At 47.3% G+C, this 16,095-nt stretch overlaps 1 protein-coding gene across 9 annotated transcripts in view; it reads left to right on the top strand.

The window, feature by feature from the left end:
• The first annotated feature begins 8,031 nt into the window (after positions 1 to 8,031).
• Positions 8,032 to 16,095, top strand: part of ADRB2 (adrenoceptor beta 2) — a 107,175-nt gene continuing 99,111 nt past the window's right edge. For 5 of the 9 annotated variants that reach the window (XM_073890895.1, XM_073890892.1, XM_073890894.1 and 2 more), the window contains exon 1: positions 8,033 to 9,465. In XM_073890895.1, the coding sequence (XP_073746996.1) occupies positions 8,277 to 9,465 (1,189 nt within the window). In that variant the 5' untranslated portion in view covers positions 8,033 to 8,276. Of the gene's footprint in view, positions 9,466 to 11,301; positions 12,237 to 15,320; positions 15,341 to 16,095 lie in introns of those variants that run through there. The other 4 variants (XM_025867277.2, XM_073890891.1, XM_073890896.1 and 1 more) reach the window with 3 other exon arrangements.

The following is a 16,095-nucleotide window of genomic DNA, read 5'->3' as shown; positions in this document are numbered from 1 at the left end:
TCTCTTGGCTAGCGACTCCCTGTTATCTGATGCTCACTTGTTCTTTTCCCTAGGTCTCTTCCTCAGTGTTTATGTGGTGAGACAGAGGACCGAATTCATCATTTTGCCCACAAAACCAAGTCCCTAGCTCTATCACAGTATTTACTTCATTACGTGGCAGGCAGGTTCATGTACCAGCCTCCCTTACCAGCGTGTGAGTTTCTTAAAGGCAAGGACCTTTGTTCAATTGCTTATTTTGTAATATCCCCCAGCCCCATATTTTAAGAATATCCAGGTAAATGTGTGTGTGTGTGTGTGTGTGTGTGTGTGTGTGTGTGTGCTGGGGTTGGGGACCTGTGCGGGAGGAGGGGAGAAGGGAAGGAGGTGGGAAGGAAGAGCACTAGGAGTGGAGGAAGGACATGGGCAAAGTTCAGAGGCTCATGGCCACTGACACTCAACTTCTGACATCCACCCTCTCTTTTTAGAAATTGTGACCAGGATGCTTGATCCCAAATCTTGGTCATTTAGCCTTTTTCCCATAAGTGATTGGGAACTGCTGCCTCTTCACCCCAGCAGTCTGGTAAAAGTCAGCTGCAAGCTTCCCAGCCTGGACATGCAGTCCTTGCACTGGCTGGACTTCCATATCCGAGTCCTGAGTTAGTGGGTCAGGGTCAGGTGTCCAATCAGACAGAACTAGGTTTGAAGCCCTTCTGCTCCTTTTACCTACCACGCTACCTGGGGCAGGCTGTAATTTCTTTAAAAAACCTCCATGTTCTCATCTGTAAAATGGGGATAACTGCATCTACCTCGTAACGTTGCACAGAAATGAGAAAAGAGGAGAGTATGTCTAAGGCGCTATGCCCAGCTCCTGTATATAATACACACACAGTTAATAAGAAGTGTGCCTGTTGTCTCTCGGGCCCCTTGACCACCCCTTGACTGCAATGCCATTAGTCAATTCAGCCTTTCTATTTGACAGATGGAAGACCAGACTGAGACCCGGGGAGGGACAACCACCAGAGCTGTGAGGGCCAGGACAGGGCTCGCCCTCCTCTGGGCCCGGGGCATGTTTCGCTGCCCCACAGTGGTTAGCCTAGCTGGGGCCCCCGGACCTCCTCTCCTTGATCCAGTGAGATCCCTCACTGGACACTGCTTTGGAGAGAGGTTGGCCCTGTTTCCTTTCCTGAGTGGACCAAAGGCACTGTTCTTCCTCTGCCCTTCTTCCCCCACCACAGCCAGCTTTCTGTTCTCCCCTCAGCCCTACTTCATGCCCTCCTCTGCTCCAGCAAACACTGCTTGATCCCCACAATCATTCTACTTCTCGCCTGTAGGGCCCACCACACGTTATGCACTTTCTTTTCTGAGGCTCAAACCCTGGGAGGTTTGCAGTTAGCAGTTCTTCAGCCCAAGAGGCTGCGTAGACAAGCCCTCCCCTGTGGTAGGTGTCCTGAGTGCCATAGCTAACAGACCTTTCCATGGCGTCTCTGAGTTTCATACCAACAGTTAACTTTGCACTTACTCTGTGCCAAGCCAGTTCTAACCACTTTGCAGATATTAACTCATTTGTTCTTCTTAACAACCCCATGAGACATGAGATACTATTATCAACAACTCCCATTTACCGATGAGGAAATCGAGACACCAGGAGATTAAGTAAGTAATTGTTCAGGGTTCTACAGCTCAGAAACAGAGGAACCAGGCCTGCAAACCAAGCAGTTGGCTCCAGAGTTGCTCCAGAGCTCCCCAGAGGACCAGGCTGTGCCTGGGTCACTGCCCGAAGCCACACACCGACTTCGCCTCTCCCCTCCATGGCTGGTTTCTCTTCCTTCCTCCATCAGTCACTTGCACACAAACCTTCATCTCTGAAGCAGATGCTAGGAAATCCAACCTAAGACATTTCCCAAAAATCCATCCCAAAGGTTGTACATCAGCAGTTTGATGTATTCAAAAGATTCTGTTTCCCCATTGGATCAATTTATTTATTCATTTAAAAGATTGCCCCTGGAGAAATGAGTAAAATGTCCTGAAATTGGAGGTGTGTGTGCTGGAAAATCCAGGATGATGATGATGATGATTATTAACACTTTTGGAAACTCCGTGCTAAGTTCCTTAAATGCATTATTTCATTTAACCACCAAAGGCATCCTCTGTGGGTACACTGCTGCTCAGGGAACACGTCCAGTGTAATGACAACCACCGACAGACACATCACCCCAAATCTCTTTATCTCCTAATCATTATGATATTCCATCTTGATGTCCAGTCCAAACCGCAAATTCAAAATGGCCATATCTGAATTCATCACTGCTTCCTGTCCTACAGACCCTCATGCCACCGCAGGGCAATGGCCCTGTCTCCTTTGACTCAACTCCCCAACCCTCAGCCCATCCAAGTTATGCTGATCTGTTCCGTTGTCATGTCTCTTGGTTCTCTCCCTTCCTTTCCAAACCCAATTTTACATGCATTCTTTCTATTACCTCAACAACCATTCTGGGAATTTTATCCCCTTTTTACAAAGAACCACTCTGAGGTCCAGAGGGCTTAAGCATATTGCTTGAAGCACTCAACTGGGTAAGGGCAGAGTCGTCAATGGAACCCAGACCCACCTGGTTCCGAAATAAAAATGCTTTTTTCTATCACAGCGGTGGGTCTCAGTAGCACAAGTCTGGGGCTGAGATCCCTTTAGATGGAAGAAGAAGTGATTTTAAATACTTCCGTAACACTACGTTAAAAACAGTGTAGTACTTAAGAGTTGTTCCCTTTTCGATTTTCTTTCCATCTTTTAAAATAGATGGAGAAAGTACCATTCAGTGCTAGAATACCATTAATATCTCCCCAGCACTTGCTAATTTTCCTTTTCAATAAAAAGAGAGCGAGCCTCAGGCTCAGAACTTTGGCAGGCAACAAAATCTAGCTAGAATTTATTAACATTGTTTTGTTTTCATGGTTACCTTCTATTTATGGCAGATGACACTGGTTTTCCACGTGCAGTAATGGCAGTAATATAAATTTTCTTTAAAAATAAATGTATTTGCATTTTAGAAATAAGTCAATGTCAAAAAAATATTTAGTAAATAATGGTACACCTGCTACTCAGAATAGCAGGAATCGCAATGGTGAAGTCTGGGGTGGGGAGGGGAACATAGCCAAGTTGTTTTGTAGGATATTGACAGGTTTTGCTCGCCAGCTCCTCAGTGGCTTCAGAGTCAAGAACTCAACTCCTCAGTGACCTTCCACATGCTTCCTTCCCACAACAGGCTCATTCAGCTTAGAATAGTAGGGCCTTAGATGTCACCTAGGCCAACCTCATGTCATGGATGGACATTGGGGCTCAAAAAAGGAGGTGACTTGATTAAGGTTATTTGTAACGTCATAGCTGTTCTGGGCCCAGAGCCTGGGTCTCCTGATCCCCCCATCCACGTTCCCTCCTCTGCACCAAACTGGTCCATCACACGGAAGTGCGCATCATCACACACCATTCATTCCCATATCTGCAGGAGACGCCAAGCGATGCCCCTCAGATTCAGCAAAAAAATTAAGCCCTATGCCCTAAGGCATCCGTTACATGGGATGTCACAACTTAATCTCTCTCTTATATCCCTAGGAGGGTAATAGTTAGGTACCACTCTTGGGAGAATTGGCAAGAAGAGTCACTCCGTTTCCTGCAAGGTTTAATTCTCTTGCAAAGCCCCAGCTGAGAAAAGTTGCTGGAGGTTAGCCTCTTTGGATGTTTTCAGGCCAAGGAGCCCTTCATATGACAAACTGAAGTCTCTCCTGCTTTCATTTAAGCCATCTCCCCTTGTTCAGTCCCCCTGAGACGTGGGGAATTTATTAGCATGTCTCTCATAAAACGCTAGCACAGCAGGAAATTAAATTCATCTGGTATAATCAGCTGTTCTGAAAGCTTTGTTGGTTGCTCTGCTTCTTTGTGGTTGCCAAGGTGACGGCAAATTGATTATTTGAGGACTTGTTTATGATCATTCCAGGTACTGATGTTAAGTTTAGACACTGACAGACCCAAGTATGAATAGATTTGCCATGATGGTAAAGAAGTCTCCAAACCCAAGGGAACAAGGGATATTTAAGCTGAAGGGAAGGCTCAGGAGAACTCCAAGTGATTCTCCTGAAAGCTTGTAGACAGTCTTGGGGAAGAGAGAGGAGGCTTGTTTCGAGTGGCCTCAAGGGGGCAGACTTAAAATCCACAGGCAGGAGCTGTAAGATGGATTTCAGTTCCCTATCTGGACAGTCAGAAACATACAAAGGCAGAAGGTTCTGGTGAGCTTGCCCTCGATAGAGCTGTCTGAGAGTTTTGGTGCATGTATTGTGTAAGGGGCTGGTCAGACTGTAAGACGCTTCATTCAAAAACCATGAACATTCCACCCAGCATATTATATAACTCAGTGGTAATGGTTAAGTTTTCAGTCATGTTTCTTTCTAAGGCACCAAGCTTTGTCCCTGTTTTCATTCTTTTTCACAGAAATTCCAATTAAAAACAAATTACTCATTACTCATGTTCAAAGGGTCCTTTCACACATAGGATCTGATAAGATCAATGTGCATTCTACATGTACATTTTGATTCAAAAAAAAGAGAACAGTAAGAGTTACCTCTTTTGCAAGGGAGGAGGCTGAACACTTTACATGCATTTAATCTCCTTTAATGTAAATTTAATGGGACGAAGGTATACAGAGGTGATATTAAAGACAGACATTTAAGACCATTATTTAGAAAGAAATCTACAGATGTTTCTCTGCTCAGAGGATCATAAAGATGAAATGTGTTCTAAGCCAAGAACAGGATTAGATTTTCCTAAGCTGTCCAGCTAATGGTGTGAGGACATCCCCCGGCACCATGGAACCCTACTCCTATTCAAACATTTGTTCAGTAAATCAAAATGTGTTTTGTTTTGTTTTGTTTTTTCCTGTTTGGCAGGCAGGAAATGACAAATCAGTGTCTTAAGGGATTGACAAAATATGTAATTAGACACTATCAATTACCATAAAAGACCCTGCTTTTTCTTACATCAGATAAAGGTGCATGTAGTCTAAGAACTTCCCAGTTCAGCTGAAGCATTTGCAAGCCGAGCAGGTAGGGCCAAAGTACTCTGCTGGGAAATGAAATGACAGCGTTGGGTGAGGAGCAGGCCTGGACCTTTATCTTGCCTGCCACCTTCGACTAGACACTTTGTACTTCTGCACTTTAGTTTCCTCATTTGCAAACTGGAGGGGATGGGGGGAAATGAACTGAATGATCTATTAAACTCTGTCCCATTCTAACTCTCTCTACTCCTGTAACTCTAAGAGGAGGTCAGGAGAAGACTCTTGGTGTGAAGACAGCATCTTGAAATTCCTACCAGCTTGGTGATGCAGCAGAGAGAAAGAGAGGGAGAGGGAGCGAGGGAGGGAGAGAGAAAGAAAAGGCGAGAAGGGGTGGGGGGGAGGAAAGACTGTCCATCTGGGAAAGCTGATGGGTAAGAGCCTGGAACCACCTCGTTGACATAAGTCATCTTCCCCTCTTGATTTAGTGTGTGTGGGTTTTTAAAAAGGTGTTTCCCAAAATATTCAAAGTTAAACTTTGAGATGACTCATATGTACATCTAAATGATCAATTAGTGTTTGTCTTAAAAGGGCTTTCTTTGTTCTTTTTGTTGTCATTACGGGAAGGTTAAACAATATGCTTATTTATTCCATAGCTTCGCAAACAGGAAGGAGGTTTTAAATGGCTTAGTTCCACAATTTGGGCTAAATGTATATTTAAAGAAACTGTGTTGCATAACAGACACGGCTTCTTCCTAAAATGCATCATACCAGAGCCAATTTTGGAAAACACAAATATGGGGTGGGTATATTTTGAAAACTATGGGAACATAATTGATCTTTAATTACTATTTGTGCCTTTTATGGGAAATATTTGCTTTTTAAGGCATCTGTCCTGCGAAAACAATCTCCGGCTGGTAAAGGAAGTTAAAGGGAGCATGCAGGTTAAATTTTGTTTCTGAGCTTTACTTCTACAGTAAACACCCAAGTTACTTTTGTCCTAAAGTATTTGATTGTTCTATTAGAGAAGACTAAAACACATTCTAAACTACTAAGTGATTTGTACACATTTCATTTATAACCCATATTTGTGTGGCATATATATGTGCAAAAGTACTTTCACATTTATTATCATATATTCCATTCTCACTCTGTCCAGTGGAAGTGACTTTATTCTCCACTTAGAGTTGGAAGAAATTAGGCTCCATCTTTTTGACTTGCCTAAGGAAGGTGAGCTAGAAAGTGCTATGACAGGGGTCTGGAACCTGAGTATTCCAGTTCTGGTTGTAGTCTCTTGTCTAGCCTCCATTCCCCTCTGCATGTGATGATAGTGTACTTCGAAAAGATGAGTTTTAGAGTCAAGAAGACCTGGGTTCATCTCCTGCCTCTGGCACTGCCTGGCCCTGTGCCCTTGGGCAAGCTATTTTCCTCTTTGAGCCCCATTTGTGAATTAAGCTAAAAATAGTACTCCCCCCACCATGGGACTGTGGGAAGGATTAAATGGAATAATGCATGAAAAGTACATAGCAGAATGTTCCCTAAATGTTAGCCATTGTTATGTTATTATGTAATCTACAAAGCATGTTTGGTTACACTGCATGAAATGCTTTCAGTCTTTCAAAGAAGCTACTAATACTTGTGAAATCAAACCCTGAAAATTAATTTCTTTTTAACAGTAAAGTCATACGCCAGATGCAAAGGATAATAGTTCCTGGACAAAGACCCTAGTCTGAAGGCTTGGTCTGATTTTTTTTTTTTAAAGGAGAGATTATCTTCTTTCCCGTGGTTTCAAAACTTTCTTAATGTAAACATCCTAATAGTCTGAGCCAAAATTGACACTTTTAAAGTTAGACACCACAGAAGAGTGGCAATTTCATATGGCTCGACCCAACAGATCAACAAACTGCATGGCAGATGAAAGGATTTTTCTAGTTGCAGTGGGTTTGCTGAAGAAGATGAGGTTAAAAGGAAAATTATTTCATTTTCAACTCCTCTTCATTCCCACAGATAACCAGGGAGTGATGCTACACTCCCAAGAATTACAAATCTAAGCGCACAACCTTCTCTCTCTGTCCCCAAACGCATACATACATACCCCAGCTCCAGCTCCAAATGAAAACCAAGGGTGAAATTGTATGTCTCAATGCCTGCAAATTCCCAAGGAGGGCACCAAAAGTATTTGACAGTGAGCGCGCTGAGGAAATCGGGCAGCTGTTGAAGTCACCTCCTGTGGTCCTGCCAAATGTTTGAAAGGGAATGTGCCCTGTGTGCGTGTGTGTGTGTGTGCGTGTGTGTGTGTGTGTGTGTGTTTTGCGGGGGGAGGGGGATTTTGGGGGTCGTATGCACAAGTGAGGGGGTTTGGAGTACCTGGACGGGGACGTCCGAATCTGTGGCGCTCTGCCTGCCCCCCAAGCGAGCGTTTGTGTGTTGTTTACTTCTTTCTGTGTGTGTGCCCATGCCTCTGCGCTTCTGGGTGCTTCTGTGTTTGTTTCTTGGCCCCGTCTCTGTTGGACAGGGGTGACTTTGTGCCTGTGGGTTTCTGTGTGCGCGCGCACGCGAGTGTGCTTTTGGGTGCGCTGGACGGGTGTGTCTCCGTGTCGGTGGCTGTGGTTCTGTATAAGTCTCAGCATGTCTGTCGGGGTGCCTGTGTGCCTGTCCGTGCGTGTCTGGGTGGGCACTGTCGTCTCTGTTTCTGAATGCTGGGGAGCGGCCGCCCAGGCGCCCGGGCCAGATAGGTAGCAGCCCCCAGAAGAGCCCAAGGCTCCAGGGTCGGCGGGTGAGCGCGCCAGCCCCAGCTGCAGGCCTCGGGGCCAGCCGGGGAGCCCGGCAGGGAGAGGTGGCCCGCCCGCCACCCGGAGGCAGCTGGGCCCCGCCCGGGCCAGCCCCAGGAGGGGGCGGGAGAGGGGAGGGGAGGACGGGGAGGGGAGGGGACCTCGCCCTTTCGGGACTGCCCGCCCGCCATTGGCCGAAAGTTGCCGCACGTCACGGGGAGGGCAGTTCCCTAAAGTCCTGTGCACATAACGGGCAGCGCGCACTCCGGGGCGGCTTTTCCAGAGCGCCGGCCGGGTCCAACGCGCACGGGGAGCCCGCAGCACACCGCAAGCTGAGTGCAGGACGCGCCCCCAGCACAGCCACCCCCCGGCCACTGAATGAGGCTTCCCGGCGTCCACTCGCTGCCCGCAGCGCCGCGCCGGAGGTCCGCCCGCTGAGGCGCGGCGGGTGCGCCCGCAGCCAGTGCGCTCACCTGCCAGCCTGCGCGCCATGGGGCAGCCCGGGAACCGCAGCGTCTTCTTGCTGGTGCCCAACGGAAGCCACGCGCCGGACCAAGATGGCACGCAGGAACGGAACGAGGCGTGGGTGGTGGGCATGGGCATCGTCATGTCGCTCATCGTCCTGGCCATCGTGTTTGGAAATGTGCTGGTCATCACAGCCATCGCCAGGTTCGAGCGTCTGCAGACGGTCACCAACTACTTCATCACCTCCCTGGCCTGCGCTGACCTGGTCATGGGCCTGGCGGTGGTGCCCTTTGGGGCCAGCCACATCCTCATGAAAATGTGGACCTTTGGCAACTTCTGGTGTGAGTTTTGGACTTCCATTGACGTGCTGTGTGTCACGGCCAGCATCGAGACCCTGTGCGTGATCGCAGTGGATCGCTACTTTGCTATCACATCACCCTTCAAGTACCAGAGCCTACTGACCAAGAATAAGGCCCGGGTGGTCATTTTGATGGTGTGGGTCGTGTCAGGCCTTACCTCCTTCTTGCCCATCCAGATGCACTGGTACCGGGCCACCCACCAGGAAGCCATCAACTGCTACGCCAAGGAGACCTGCTGTGACTTCTTCACGAACCAAGCTTATGCCATTGCCTCCTCCATCGTGTCCTTCTACTTTCCCCTGGTGGTCATGGTCTTCGTCTACTCCAGGGTCTTCCAGGTGGCCCAAAGGCAGCTCCAGAAGATAGACAAATCTGAGGGCCGCTTCCATGCCCAAAACCTCAGCCAAGTGGAGCACGATGGGCGGAGCGGGCATGGACATCGCAGGGCCTCCAAGTTCTGCCTGAAGGAACACAAAGCCCTCAAAACTCTGGGCATCATCATGGGCACTTTCACCCTATGCTGGCTGCCCTTCTTCATCGTCAACATAGTGCACGTGATCCAGGATAACCTCATCCCCAAGGAAGTTTACATCCTTCTAAACTGGGTGGGCTATGTCAACTCTGCTTTCAATCCCCTTATCTATTGCCGGAGCCCAGACTTCAGGATTGCCTTCCAGGAGCTTCTGTGCCTGCGCAGGTCTTCTCTGAAGGCCTGTGGGAATGGCTACTCCAACAACAGTAACAGCAGAACCGACTATGCTGGGGAGCACAGTGGATGTCACCTGGGGCAGGAGAAAGACAGCGAACTGCTGTGTGAGGACCCCCCAGGCACGGAAGACCTTGTGAACCGTCAAGGTACTGTGCCTAACGATAGCATTGATTCGCAAGGGAGGAATTGTAGTACAAACGACTCACTGCTCTAATGCAGTTTTTCTACTTTTTATGAATCCCCCCCCAAACAAAACACTAAACAGACTATTTAACTTGAGTGTAATACATTTAGAATAAAATTGTATAGAGATGTGCAGGAGGAAGGACAGCCTTCTGCCTTTTTTTATTTTTTTAAGCTGTAAAAAAGAGAAGGCATATTCGAGTGATTGTTTCTTGTACAGTTCAGTTCCTTTTTTTGCATGGAACATGTCAGGTTGTGTCTGAAGGGCTTCAGTCCCAGAGGACCTGGGGCTGTTATGTTTTGATGACTTTTCTGTGGATCTACCTCATTGGTCAAGTATTAGGGGTAATATATATTGCTGCTGGTAATTTGTATGTGAAGGAGTCTTTCCTTCCTGCACCCTTGCACTGGAGGACCTTGAGTATCTTGGACCTTTCAGCTGTGAACACGGACTCTCCCCGCTCCTCTTATTTGCTCAAACAGGGTGTTGTAGGCAGGGATTTGAGGGGCAACTTCAGTTGTGTTCCTGAGCAAAGTCTAAAGTTTACAGTAAATAAATTGTTTGACCATGACTTCATTGCACCTGTTTCTCCAAAACCCCTTGACCGGAGTGTGGTCGCCTCCCCCATTGGAAACCGCAGGTAACTATTTGTAATAACTGCCCAGGGACTTAATATGGAATGATACAGGAATGGCATGCACTGATTGCTTAACCCTTTCCTTTGCCTTTGAATCTGCCGCCGCAAACCTGTATCTCTCCTAATGCCAGTGCCTCAGAGCAGTTCTGCCTGCCGTCAGCATAGCTTGTCTCACAGGTCCTATGGTGATGATTCTGTGTTGTTACAGCAGAAACACTGACTCATAGAAACGGACTTATGGGCATCTGTTTTGTCCCTCTGTGCACCCCTGCCACCCACCTTCCAGTCCTACTTGTTTAATAGCTGCTTTTGTTATATATTGGCTGCATCTTATAGTGGAGATCTTTGCACTGCATCAGGGTTTGGTATTTTAAAGATAAGAAAGAAGCTCTTATGAGCAAGCCACTCAAACACAGCCCGGTAATTCCAAGGGAAACTGAAAAGGGCACTGGTCATAGGGAGAAAGCTGGAAAACACTTACCCGATGAATACCTCATGAGCTCGGAAGGGGACTGCAGCCCCTCCTCCTTCTTTACTTCTGTCTCTTTTCCCCCTCTCCCTTTGACCCTCCTCACTCGGGTATAAAGCCAGACTTCTCAGCCTCGGCACTATTAACCTCGCGGGCCAGATGATTCTCCGTGGTGGGGGGCCGTCCTGTGTGCGGTCAGACGTCCAACAGCATCCCTGGCCTCTACCCATTAGATGCCAGGAGCGCCCTCTGAATTGTGACAACCAAAAATGTCTCCAGGCCTTGCCAAATACTCCTCGAGGGGTGAAGTCACCCCTGGTTGAGAATCACAGATAGAAATCTGTTTAGATTTTTAGATTCTGTCTAATGCCACCACTTGATTTTGCAGAGCATCCGAGAGGGATTTTCCATGGGTCGCCCAGTTAGTGACAGACCCCAGGCCAGCGCTCTTCCCTCCACCCCCATGCTGCCTTCCGAACTCACCTTCCAGTCGCCCTGACAATGACTGTATTTGGGGGCGGGGGACGTGCAGTGTTTGGTGGGGCTTATCCGTGGAAGCCAGGCCTGGGAGTCCTACGGCTTTTTTGTGGAGAGATTCAAATACTGTGAAGAGGCACAGGAGGGAAAATCACAAAAGTAAACACATTTCTTCTCCCACCCCCTTTCTATTTTTGCCTGTGTGCCTGAGCCAGAACTTGGCCCAGGTTTGACAGAGTGGACCGTCCTCCTCGGCAACGCCAGCCTGGAGAGGATCAGCCTGCAGGTTCATTGCCATTTCACCCGCTCCTGAAGCTGACTCCACTTCTTTCTTCCCTTCTGTCCCAGCCAAGGTCCCCAGCCAGAAAAGCATTGGCTTCCTCTGCTTCCTGTCAGCTCAGTGATGGGTGTCCGGGTGCACACTCAGCTCTCGGGAGAAAGCTAGGTGCCCGAGTTTCTGGAACGTGCCATGACAAATGGGAAAGTGGTTGCCCTTCAGCGCTTTTGCTTTTTCTCCAAGGGCCTACCTGCCCGTTCTCACATTCTCCACCTGCTCTGGGCCCCCGACCCAGGGGTGTGGGTCGCTTCTCCAGCTAATCTTCACCCTCCTGGTGGCCTCACCGGATCTTGGACTTCCAAGAGCCCATAGAAAGCATTGGGCATCCGAGGAGATGAAAAATCTGTGAGGGGGAATGACCTGCCCAAGGTAAGAAGCCAAGGATGTGAGAGACGGGCTACAGCCGGAGAAGCCAACTGTCGGCTATTACTCCAGGAACAGCTGTGTTCCCTCCACCGCATGGTCATTGACTTCTGTCCTCACCCTCAATTGTGGAAGCTTTTCCCTGGGGCTGTCCTATAACAAACTCCTTTCAGTGGATGTTTTTATTGCTCTCAGGTCCTTAGCACAAAATTCAGGCAATGACCAAATAATCCGCAATAGGGGCAAGAGAAAGAATTGTTCTTTTACTCAGCAAGAGTCTACTAGGATATCCTCAGTGTTTAGGGGGAAGCTACAAGATTCCTTAGCCCACCAGGAATTCCAAGCCACTCCAGGTAGAAATTTCAAGTAGAAATTGTTGTAAACTTTTCTGTCATCGCTGTAAGTCCCGTGGACAATAAACATTGTTTTTAAAAAAAAAAAATGTTGTATATATATTCTTTTGGTTAGAGAAGCATCTAATGTAATTTCAGTTAAAATTCAGGTACAAGGGAGTTTAGCCATATTCCTTTAGGAATCCTTTTAATATAAAAACTTTGATCGGTTTTAAGGGTCTTGACAAACAGGCATTTTAGGCAGGTCTCAATCCCTTGCTTTCTGTCATCTTTTGTTTTGCGCTTTGGGTGGGGGGAGGTGGGCAGGCATTTGTCGGTGTCCCTCTGTCCCTCCATTTGCTGACAGGTTGGTTACATAAGGTTTGTGTTGGATTCATCATCATAAAGTTTTCTTTGCTTGGACAGCAAGTTCTCAGAATCTGTCAAACGAGAACCTTATCCTGAGATGCAAGCTGGCAGGTGTTCCAAGTGGCGGGTCAGGGTGGGCCTCCCCACTGAGGTCACCACCAGGGGAAGGAATCTGGGGCAAAGGGGGCTTGGAAGTAGGACCTGGTGTCACGCAACGCTTAGCATAGTTCTGGTGAAACTACCACCAAAAGAAGCGCAGGCTAGAATCAGTCAGGTGCATTTATGGAGCACCTACTGTGAGCAGCGTGAGAAGAGTAGAGGCTTCAATCTCTACCTTCTGTAGCAGAAGATGAATAATACTAAACAGATCCCTTTTATGGAATCTTACTAAATGATCGGGACAGTGCTAGACACCTTTTTAGGCATTACATCATCTGGACAGCCTTATGATGTAGGCAAGATAATTGTCCTCTCCTAACAAATGGGACGACAGAGGCTTAGAAAGATTAAGTAACTTTCCAAAGCTGCACAAACTGGCTAGCTGCAGTCAGACTGGAACCCGGGTCCCCGTGAGTCCAAACCCCTGCAGACCAGGAAGCAGCCCAAGGCAGCTCATAATCCATGCCAGAAAGAGTGTAAGAGCTTGAAACGCAATACCTTGCTGAGAGAAGAGGGAGGTTGCTGTGGGCTGGGGCAGGAAGGAATGTGCCCTTCGGAGCATGTGACTGCAGGGCTGCCGGGGACTGGGACAGGAAACCAATCACCCAAGTGCCTAGTTTGTTTCTCCGAGCCTTTGCTTTGTCTTTTCATTGAGAATCAGGCAACGCTGAAAAGAGGATCTGAAACTTTAAAAGGAGCACCAGGGTGGAGCAGAAACACAGCCAGCCTCACATCCCGAATTCACTTTTGGTTCCGAAGTTAGGAAGTTCTCGGAAATGGAGCGGGCGGCTGGGACCTGATGGGAAATGGGGCAGGCCGAGGCGGCCCTCTCAGGGCTGCTGTTCATTTTGGGCACTCACCTTCCAGGGCCAGGGAGACGGTCTTCTGACAGCGGAGAGCAAGTTCAGTGAATGCACTTGGAACGAGACTTTTCACGGACAGTATCACGTCCACGAAATTCTGCCCTGCGCTAATCCCTCCTTCACTGACAGTGCAAATACAATTTGAAGGAGCCATTTTTGAAATACCTAAGAGAACAAACTTCCCAAGCACTCTCAAGGGCTTGAGAAATACTGGTATCTTATTGAATAATAGGAGGCAGGGTGAGGTAAAAAGAGGCCTGATCTGGGATTCAGGCAGAGAGGTTTCAGGTCTCCACTCAGGCTTGCTCTCTCTCTCTCTCTCTCTCTCTCTCTCTCTCTCCCATGTTGGGTCAGGCCGTTTTCCTCAGTGGACCTCAGTTTGCTCACCTGTAAAATCATGAGGCCAGTGCAGGGGGTCTCTAAGCTCCACTCAAGTATGAATTCAGACAGTCATTAATTTAGAAGCTAAGTACAGCCAGTAGTTCATAATTCTAACTAGAACGGATGACATTTGTCATATAAATAATGATTGAGTATCCTGGGGGTGGTCGGCTGGCAGAGGAGACTGTTGTGAAGACCTATTTGATGCACGGTACCTGCCTTCACATATTTAAGGACCATTTGGGGGGAAAGGAGCACACCAATTTTTTTATTGTTATGTTAATCACCATACATTACATCATTAGTTTTTGATGTAGTGTTCCATGATTCATTGTTTGTGCATAACACCCAGTAGGAGCACATCAATTTTATATGAACACCAGAAGGCAAGCAGAAACTTAGAGGAAGGTAGATTCCCAGCCCAGGTGAAAAAAAGACTAAGATCGAAGTAGGTTATCTGTCAGAAGAGTGAGCCTCCTATGACTGGAAGCATTCAAGAGAAGCCCAAACAAAGCTCTGTGTGGGATGAAGCACAAAGGGTTCCTGCACCAAGCAGGCGCTGGACTAAGCTCCTTCCAAATCTGTGTCTCCATGTCCTTGAAGACAATAGACCTGAATGTTCTTAAAAAGTATTCAGACTGTTCCCTAATTCCAGCTGGCCTTCTCCCCAATTCCTCTGGATTTCAGAGGTTTCACTGCATTCCTAAACAGGAAACCTCCGGGGGAAATCAGGATCTCAACAGTCCTTGGCCATTGGGGGAAATCCAGAAATAGAGAAATAAGGTTAAGCAGTTTTCCAAACTATTAGACCTTTTCATCAGCTGCTCTTCCCATGGCTTTTGCAAATGACCTACTAACTCCCAGAGAGAGAATGATGAGAGCTGCAAAGTCCCCTCTGCAAAGGCTATTACATACTTCTCCACCCTCGGAATCAGTGCACTTCCTTCCTGTGGTTTTTCCGTCACCCTCGCAGGGCGGGAAGGAAGGGAGGCAGGTCCCTGGAAAGCGTGGAACACTTCAAAGCCCTCTGGTCCGAGAGCCTGGAGACCTGGCGTCTCTCACAGCCCAGCCACTGACCAGCTGGGCCACGGCGGCCAGGTCACTTTCATTCTCTAACCTGGTTTCATCCTCTTGAACGAGAGACAGTTTGGTTTCCATGAGTCTTGTGTTTCCTTCTTCCAGAATTCTGTAAGATTTCAGAAAGTGTTCAAAGCTGCACATCTAGCTGCAATGCTTTTATTTTAAAAGCACATTTTCTTCTCATTAAAAAGGTAATAGATGCTCTTTGTAGAACATTTAAAAATAGAGGAAAGCCCCAAATGAGATAAATCACCCATAACATTACCACCTAGAGATAACCATTGTTTTTTTTTTTTTAATTTTTTTGGACCTCTTTTTTTTTAAGATTTTTTTTTTTATTCATTTCACAGAGTGAGAGAAAGCAAGGGAGGGAACACAGCAGGAAGAATGGGAGAGGGAGAAACAGGCTTCCTGCCAAGCAGGGAGCCCGATGCGGGACTCGATCCCAGGACCCTGAGATCATGACCTGAGCTGAATGCAGACACCCAACGACTGAGCCACCCAGGCGCCCCTAGAGATAGCCATTGTTAAACGTGATGTGTATGCTTCCAGTCTTTGTCCTAAGCCTGGCTATGCAACACGCATAGATACATTTTTAAATAAAAATGAATTAGATTATTAATACAACTTTGGACCCACTGATAATAATTTTACAAATTCCTCCTTGAATATATTTTATGTATAATACGATCCAGATATCATAACTAACCTGGCAATATACAGCGTCCAACAGTTTTAAAACTTTCAGGGTACAGAGGAATCAACACTCCCAGAGCATTGGATTGGGAAGTCTGAGCTGGGCCCCAAGAATCTGCATTCTAGCAAGTTCCCCCAGGTTTCTCTAACACCGGCGGTCCAAGGATCACATTTTGATGAATAAGTTTACAGAGATAAATTCTGTCAATTAAACAGAATGCCCCCCACTTCCTTGCTAGTTGACGAAAAAGATGTTTCTTTTCCAAGACTTGTCTCTTGGAAAGCATGCTTTCTGCAAATGAGCTCTAGTCTGCTTTCAGAGCATAGGGAACTGACCACTGAACTCCTCGGGCATTATTAAATGCCTCCAGCCCAGCTAGTTGACTTCTGTTAAAATAAATCTATTCAAGTTATATAGTGACCAAAACC

This window comes from Callorhinus ursinus, unplaced genomic scaffold (genome assembly GCF_003265705.2).
Source record: "Callorhinus ursinus isolate GAN/ISIS: 27379988/994484 unplaced genomic scaffold, GSC_fseal_2.0 scaffold3, whole genome shotgun sequence".
NCBI classification, from domain to species: Eukaryota; Metazoa; Chordata; class Mammalia; order Carnivora; family Otariidae; genus Callorhinus; species Callorhinus ursinus.
This window is presented reverse-complemented; position numbering and strand designations above follow the sequence as displayed.